We start from the raw sequence: 8,704 nt of genomic DNA, 5'->3' as shown, positions 1-8,704 counted from the left end.
TCTGCTTCTTTTACATACGATATGAAACTAGACGCGGTCCCGATTTCTCTTTGAGCTGTTTCTAAGTCACAGTATACAGATTAAGTATGAAGGACCTTCGCTAAAAATTTCTAAAAAGAAAAGGAAAAAAAAGGTTCCTAAAACAGTTTGTAATTTACACTTTTGCCCCTTGAGCCTCCACTAGACCGAGCTACAGCTTCCCCCGTCCACACCATAAACTCGCAACCCCCACTGAAAACTCCAATTTCCCTCGCTTCTCCCACCCCACTTTTCCCTCGTTTTCTTCCCTCCCCTCCCTTCCGCCGCGCAAACCCTCGCCCGCCGCCTCCTCAGATCCCAGCTCCCGAGTCCTGCCGCCCTCCCGCGCGCCGCCCCTCCGATCCGCGGCTCCGCGCGTGCCCCGATCCCCATGGCGGCGGCGGCTGCCGGCGGCGGGGCCGGCGAGGCGGGGGCGCGGGCGCTGCTGCAGCGGCACCAGCCCTTCGCGCCGCCGCCCGGCGAGTACCACAACTTCGGCGCCCCCGCGGCCGCCGGCGACGAGATGTTGGAGGCCGTCGTCCTCAGGACGCCAGTGAGTTCCGGGGGACTGGTGGTCGAGTCCTTGTGCTGAAATTCCCGGTTGTTGGGTCAAACGCTAGAGCGCGGGCGGTTGATGCCCCCTCCCGCCAGCGGCGAGGGGAGACGGGGGAGTTCGTGTGCGCCTGTCAACTGAATCGGCTTTAACAATGCCGACGCGCGTCGCCTTGGATTTGGCGACGACCGAGCTGGTGGGATGGGGTGGGTTTGGGTGTTCGCGGAGATGAATTCGCTGCATTTCACTACCGGTGATGGAATCTGCTGCAAATTCTGCACAGATTTCGCGTTATCTGCTTTCTGTCCTTCAATCAAAGAGGTGAACAAATGGATAGTTTGCTGTGGTTTAGGTGAATGTTGCTAGGATGTACTAGTAAGAGAATGCACTAATCTGGTGAAATTTGCTAATCGTGATATTTGAGGGAATAGTTTTGCTACTTGGCGCAACATGAACGCTTATATTTTTTGTTTGCACATGGTAATCCATATACACCAGCTAGAGTGCTATATTGATGGTGCTGTTTGGTGATTCTTGTGCTGATGAATTGATATAGTGTGTGCTGATTTATCTGGCATCCCCCCCTTTTTTTGTGATTGTCAGATTACATAACGAATTGTTACCTAAATTTGGCAAACACTTGTTTAAGTCTACGCAAGTCGTACGATGCAGTTATCTAAAGGCACTAGATGCTAGCAATATGTTGGTGGTAGCTTGAAAACCCAAATTAATGCTCCAAAACTCTGGAGATTGAGCGTGAACTATGCTATGGATGGTCAATCAAAAATAATGGTGAAACCTCATACAAGTGCACTGTTAAGTGCAGCTCAGGATTTGAATTTACTGGAAAATCTACACATATTACAAACCATATCAAACTGTCTCTTTTCGCGCCAAAATAACACATCGCTATTTTGGAACTTATAACACTATTGTCTAATTTTACCAAATAATCAGTCTGGCTTAATTCACAGTGTTCCGAGGGGTTTCTGCACTTGTCTGCTTGTGGTGACTATTAGGATGACGTTGCATTTTTGTCGTATTAATGTAACGCTCATCAGCAACTTGTCCTCATAAATATAAGAAGTGTTTTGAAAGTATAACGACATATATGCATGCAGTTTTTTATTTAGCTCTGGTTCTTAACAAGAATATTCCTCTTGTAGTTGAAACGGAAACATAACAAAGAAGGAAATGGAGCTGCCGAATCAAATGACTGCATGATGAGCCCTGGATATGCTAATGTAGGCAGCAGTCCGGTTCCTACACCACCTTCAGGGAAAGGTTTAAAATGTTCTGCCAAACCTAAGGCTACCAAGGGCCAGAACCCTTTGAATTTTGGTGAGTGATGCACATTCAATAAGCCGTGAATAATCTTTGTCTCGGGTAACGCAAATCTAATTGCATATTTTTTCTCAGGTTCTCCAGGCAATCCTTCTACTCCTGTCGGTGGCTGCCGCTATGATAGCTCTCTAGGTGAGAAGAATCAGTTATCAATTTTCCTGTTTTGGACGTTAACATTTGCATTGTATCTTTGATCTCAGATTTCCTTTCTTTTTCATTATTGCCTTCTAGGGCTCTTGACAAAAAAGTTCCTAAACTTGCTAAAAGGGGCACCTGGTGGCATAGTTGATCTGAATAATGCTGCCGAAACTCTAGAGGTAGTACTTCTTTGTTGGTATCTTGTTCCAAGCACGGTTTTCTTTTGTTAAACATATACATGCAAAACTTGTTTTGCAGGTACAGAAAAGGCGTATATATGACATTACTAATGTTCTTGAAGGGATTGGGCTTATAGAAAAGAAGCTTAAGAACAATATCCGTTGGAAGTAATATTCTTAATACCTGTATTTGTGATTGGTTCTTTATGGGCATTACTCACTTCATATGTCCTTTTGCAGAGGAATCGATGACTCACGGCCTGGAGAAGTTAGTGATGATATGTCAATTTTACAGGTACAATGCTTCATTTTTTCCGATTTCTTTTTGTTTATATAAAATAGTTCTTCTCAATGCTGATGCTTAAGTACGGTTCTTATTCTCTAAGAAATATTTATATTTATTCTATTTGTCATCCACAGGCAGATATTGAAGCTCTCACAATGCAAGAGCAAAATTTGGATGAACGAATAAAGTTAGTCACCAGCTATTTAAAAACACCTGTTATTGTTATTATTTCAGTTTTGCTAAGCATGCTTCTCCAATGTTTCTTACAGTGAAATGCGGGACAGGTTAAGGGAGCTTACTGAAGATGAAAATAATCAAAAGTAATTATATTCTATTTTCCCCTCAAGACTTGAGTAATTGCCTCGCATGTCAAGGCATTGCAGGTTTTGGACCTGATTAATGAATCTCTGTACCTGCAGGTGGCTTTATGTTACAGAAGATGATATCAAATCTTTGCCTTCCTTTCAGGTTCTTTTTCTTTGCCCTGACTTTAGTAACTGTTAAAATGATCAACAATTCAACACTACTCGGTATATATATGTATCAGGTAGCTAAAAGTTCACTACAACATGCAGAACCAAACTCTAATTGCTATAAAAGCACCGCATGGTACGACTTTGGAAGTCCCAGATCCTGATGAGGTGGGTTGCAAAACTATCTTTGTCACACTCAAGGTCATAGACAGATGTTACATTTCGTTAAGGGAGTCAACTTCCTTACGCAGGTTAATGATTATCCTCAAAGAAGATACAGGATTGTGCTAAGGAGTACCATGGGTCCGATAGATGTGTACTTAGTTAGGTATGCTCATTATATCCTCATGTCTGGCATATGCTAAAAAGTATTAAAAAAAATCAGAATGCACGTCTCCAACTTAACATGAAGCCTAACATTGTTTTGTTGATTGATCGTAGTCAATTTGAGGAGATGGGTGGCATGGAAACTCCTCCGAGGCCTACACCGACAATAAGCATGGATTCTCTAGGGAATCCTATTACGCCTTTGGCTGCAGAATGCAGCAAAGCTTCGGGGACTGGACCCAACATCCAACAAGGGCTGACACTACCTCTTGATGCTCCTAGTAGTTCGCAGGACATTGGTGGGATGATGAAGATTGTCCCTTCAGAGCTTGATGTAAGTTCATCTCCATGCATTATTATTCGACAGGATGTGCAAAACGAAATCTATTTGTCCATCATCATGTTCTTAATATTTAAGTGCATGGTTTTTTTTTGCACCCGCTCAACTTCATGTGATGCTTCAATCACATTTGGTCTAGCTTCGTCTAATTTGAAAAATAGTGTTATCTTTGCTTTGATTCAGTATATCTTCCTTTTATGGAATATCAACCTCTTTATAGCACTTCATTATTTAAAGATTGACCTGTGAAGAGGTACAACTTGAGTTTCTTTACCAGTTATCACCGAACTGGGCAACACAACCTTTTTCCTAATGTTTAAACACGTGCTAGTCAAAGTTTGTTTCGGATATATCTTATATTACACATCTGAGAACGGCGATACTTGCAGTTCAGGAGCGCAAGCACCTTGTAAAGCATTAACCGCCCCTTTTTTCTTGGCAGACTGATGCAGACTACTTTCTCTTATCAGACACAGGAGTTAGCATCACAGACATGTGGAAGACAGCACGTATCCTTCTAACAGTCTCTGTCACCATATCTAAGTTTCCCATGTAGTATACATATGCAGCATTTTGATATGAAACCAGTATACCCTTAACTTGACAACGCAGCAGATGTGGAGTGGGACGGGATCGAGAAATTCAACGCGGAGGATTTCCTGGAAGTTAGCACACCCCGTCAGCAGGATAAACCGGCCGACGTTGTGGATGGCCCCTCCTGTATAAGCTGAAAGCAGATGAATCGTGGCAGGGAACACCATTCATATTTCAGCGGCCGACGGATCAACCTGGAACAGATGCTAGCCCAGAAATAACTCAAATGATCTTTTTGGATCATGCCGATCATAGAACCGAGCGCGGAATGTGGACGGCTCAGGCTGTCCTTCACAGGTCGACCTTGAAACCATGTGCCTGGCCAGGAAGTTGCATGCTGTGCGGCAGTGCGGGGCATCGCACAGCATTAGGAGTGTACAATTAGGAATATGTTGTGTGTACTGATGACGCTCGCTGAGATCCATTTGTAAAATAGTAGTTACTATTAGTTATTTATTATTCGTGCGATACTGATTCATCTCTCTTAAAAAAAAAAAGAAAAATCAAACGTGCGGATCGTGGCATCCCGGCATACGGATGGGCGGATGCTGCTATGAACAAAGCCAGGCTCTGGAAGTAACCTGTCGTCGCCGTCGGGCTTCGAGTGTCTTGTCTTGGCAGATGATCTCTCGCCATCACCAGGCACGGCAATCTCTTGTGCCGATGATGCAGTGCATGTGCATCGTGATCTCTGCTAGCATTTGATTATTCCGCTGCTGCTTCACATCGAAGCAACTCTGCTACTCCGTTTCCTTTTCTTGCTTGTCCCATCGGGCATCAGGTTGACTGGTATTTTCTTTCACTGGTCGCCGTTGATACGGTTTCTTTTATATCTTCAGGCTATTAGAAAAGGATGTCACGGTCAGTGTCGATTGTCGAATACCCTGTACGTGAGCAGTCGTAGATGGCACCACACCATGGCAGTGCCGCGTCAAGCTTATCTGCTTCATCTTTTGCCTGGGAACATGATGTGGCTAATCCTTTGCTTCAGGAAATGAAAAATAAAATCCAGAACCAAACTCTCAAGTAATTGGTCATTAGTTTTTTTAGTTCGCTAACCGTCTGCACATAGGGTGACATGGCACTACACCATGTCCGTGCCACGTTGAGTTGGAAGTCTAGTTAATTAGCTGAAATAAGGCTTCATATTTGAGAAGTTACGTTCATAATTCTCATAGAATTAGCGTCTTACATATTCCATTGCATATCTGCATTACTCCCATCCTGTCTCTGTTTGATACAGGCAGGCATTTTGCCATTTTCCCCGAGATGGAAATTCATGGAGACCTTGATTAAGAGGGGCAATGAACCACTGATATTTGCACCTTATTTAATCTATTGTTACAGACTGGTAAGCTGGAGTGCTATCCAACAAAAATGGCAAGATGCCTAAACAATTGCAATGGAACATGAGCCAGCTATGACCTAGATTTCATCTCTTTTTTTTCCTCTTTGGCCACATGTTGTGAAAACTATCTTAAGCCTCATTCAACGAGGTCATGAATCAAGTCTCCCTCCCTCACCCCCCCCCCCCCAAAAAAAAATGATAACTAACTAACATTTGATTATTGTATTTCATCTCCCCACTTTGACCCCCTAATATTCTGCTCAAATTATGCAGGCATTATATGCCCTTTCACTGATTCCTACTTGTCCAAAAACAAAAGGGCCTTTATGCATTCTAGGTCCACCCCCACCTGGCCTGGCTCATCCGCAGATGTTCGATTCTGAAATACTCCATGTGGAGCGCTGACGGTTGAGCATAGAGTGTTTCCTCGCTGTATTCTTGAGCTACACAATTCAAGATCCTACCATGAATGTTGACATGGACTGATAATGACTCGCTGAGACTTGTTTTAAAGTCAGTGCATCGTGCGTGCCCAACGGAATCAAGCAGTAGAATGGTTCCCAAAAAGAAAAATAGAAAAAAACAGTAGAATGGTTCCAAAAAAAAAGAAAAAAAACAGTAGAAGAAAGATAAGGGTCGTTTTTTTTTCAAACAAAGTAACATAAGGGTTTTAAGGCCCTGTTTAGTTCCCAAAAAATTTCCTACAGTATCCTTCACGTCGAATTTTTTGACACATGTATGGAGCATTAAATGCAGTTAAAAATAACTAATTACATAGTCTAACCGATTAACACGAGATGAATCTTTTAAGCCTAATTAGTCCATGATTGGATATTATTTGTTAAGTAACAATGAAATGTGTTACAGTATCAAAACTCAAACTTTTTCACCAACTAAACACACCCTAAGTTCAATGTTCTGGTGTTATCTCACCGGCCACCTGCTAGGCTGCCAGAGACAAAGTCAGAAAGCCTGCCATATAGTTCCATCTGATCTGATGTGATGCTAGAAACAGATGCAACAACTGTCTTCATTCTGTTCGATGCAATCAGTCAACAGTGTTTTTCTCTCACACCAAACCAGCACCAGCCAGCAGCCACCAGTTAGCCAGCAGTAGTTTTTTCTCACAACAAATCAGCACCATCCACTAGCGACAGCACAGCGAACAGAGTGCTTGACTGCACTTTGATGGGATTATATATCAGTTTCTAATAAATTTTAACGAATTGGTGTTTCGTTCATACAATTTTCGTCTAGCTAATATTCTATCCTAAACTCAGCTGTTACACATGTGCTCTACCTATATGCCCTACCTGTCCAAAAAGAAGAGGAGAATTCGCATCGTCCGCCACTTGCCCAAGCTAGCTCACCCTGAATTCCTGAAATCCCAGATGCTGTTCATCAAGTCCCAAAGAATGTATCCCAAGTGCGCCATGCTGACTGTTGAGTGAGCATCGAACACTCTCCAACGTGGACCAGGAATCCGACGGAATGCTTATTGCTGACTAGGACTGATCCCGAGCGGGCCCCACCCCTGGGCCCCACATGCGGCAACAGGGTCGAGAAAGGTAAGGCGCTGTGCTGTGACGCAGCGAGGGCACGAGCGAAATGCGGCAAAATTAGGGCCACATTCTCCGATGGAGCGCCACAATTTTCTCGGTGCACTGGTGCCTGTACATTGCTGGGGCCCATTATGTAGCCTTCCATCCTGGCCATTCGATTTATCCAAGAAGGTTAGGTAATTGCTCCTACTAATTCTCATCCCTGTTTTGAAATGTTCTTTGTAGTGGCCCCAAACTTGTGATAGAGATGTTTCTGTTGTTATCTACAGGATAATCATCTTGCTGTGGAGATTTTGTAGTCGTGAACACATGACCATGCAATACTGTTTTTTTTTTAATCTCGTCTCGTCGTCCTTTGTATATTTGGATGGTTGACTTCTTAGGTTTGGTCAAGTGAATGCTTTGCCAATTACATTTCCATTTGTTTTAATCACTGGACACAGATAAATTGGACTTGTATAGTAGTGTAGCTGATTACAAATACAATAATATGATGAGGTGTTACATATTAGTACTGCTCAGTTATGTTAACGAAACCTTTTTCAATATAATATTTTCTAAATGAATTCTAATAATATTTTTGAGACGACAACTTTTTCTTAGAACGAAACAGGACTCCATAATTGACTACTAGGTACAATGCACCATCTGTTACGCTAGTACACCTAGTATGAAATTACCAGATCGTCCGTGATTAAAAATTTTATCAATAGCTAAGAGATGTCAAGGTGGAACACCTCTAAATTAAAAATGAAATATTGGATGATCGTGAGATATTGTTACGTATGCTTTTAAAAAGGCATCCTTTTGTGGCAGTCCAACTTGCTTATGTAGCATTTCTAGATAGATATTAGTAGGAAAAAATCCATTTTTGATCATCTAACTCTGGTCTTGGTTTGGTTTTGGCCATCGAACTCCAAAACCGGGTATCTTTAACCATCCAACTATCAAAACCGTTCAAATTTGACCATCGGGCTGTTTTGGTGGGTGGTTTTAATTTTTTTATTTACAATTAAGTCCTTATATCTTAAAATGATTATTACTTTTTGCCCGTACTTTCGATTTAGGTCATTCCTGCGATCACGCGTTTGTAACGGTAAGCTTTATCTTTTAAAATATTCTTTATACTATTTTATTACTATTTGTTATGTTATTCTTATGTCGTGTAAAATATAAAGCTCACCGTTACGAATGCGTGACCGCAAGAATGACCTAAATCGGAGGTACGGACAAAAAATAATAATCATTTAAGATTTAAGGACTTAATTGTAAATAAAAAATTTAAAACCACCCACCAAAACAGTCTGATGGTCAAATTTTAACGGTTTTGATAGTTGGATGACCAAAGATCTCCGGTTTTGGAGATCGATGGCCAAAACAAAACTGAGGCCAAAATTGGATGATCAAAAATAGACTTTTTCTATATTTGTATGCACATTTTTGTGAAATGACATCCAGTGTAATTTTGCATAGCATATATATTCCTATTTCATGGCCTCTTAAGAAAATCCCAAATATAAATTGCTTGCAAGTGTTGATAAG

At 41.9% G+C, this 8,704-nt stretch overlaps 1 protein-coding gene across 4 annotated transcripts; it reads left to right on the top strand.

Moving 5' to 3' along the window:
• Window positions 1-238: 238 nt before the first annotated feature.
• LOC120696764 (transcription factor E2FA-like) lies at window positions 239-4,726 on the top strand. 4 transcript variants are annotated; one of them, XM_039979744.1, is made up of 14 exons: window positions 239-571; window positions 1,738-1,912; window positions 1,991-2,047; window positions 2,147-2,232; window positions 2,312-2,400; window positions 2,473-2,527; window positions 2,653-2,705; window positions 2,788-2,838; window positions 2,938-2,986; window positions 3,094-3,159; window positions 3,243-3,319; window positions 3,433-3,652; window positions 4,101-4,167; window positions 4,274-4,726. In XM_039979744.1, exons 1-14 carry the CDS (start codon window positions 410-412, stop codon window positions 4,387-4,389), a joined length of 1,323 nt encoding a protein of 440 aa, XP_039835678.1. In that variant the 5' UTR covers window positions 239-409; the 3' UTR covers window positions 4,390-4,726. The 4 variants fall into 4 exon arrangements, with proteins under 4 accessions (XP_039835678.1, XP_039835679.1, XP_039835677.1 ...); XM_039979745.1 differs by having other exon boundaries at window positions 240-571; window positions 2,000-2,047; window positions 4,271-4,726; XM_039979743.1 differs by having other exon boundaries at window positions 241-571; window positions 4,271-4,726.
• Window positions 4,727-8,704: the final 3,978 nt, after the last annotated feature.

The sequence above is a fragment of the Panicum virgatum genome, chromosome 3K (genome assembly GCF_016808335.1).
Source record: "Panicum virgatum strain AP13 chromosome 3K, P.virgatum_v5, whole genome shotgun sequence".
NCBI lineage: Eukaryota > Viridiplantae > Streptophyta > Magnoliopsida > Poales > Poaceae > Panicum > Panicum virgatum.
This window is presented reverse-complemented; position numbering and strand designations above follow the sequence as displayed.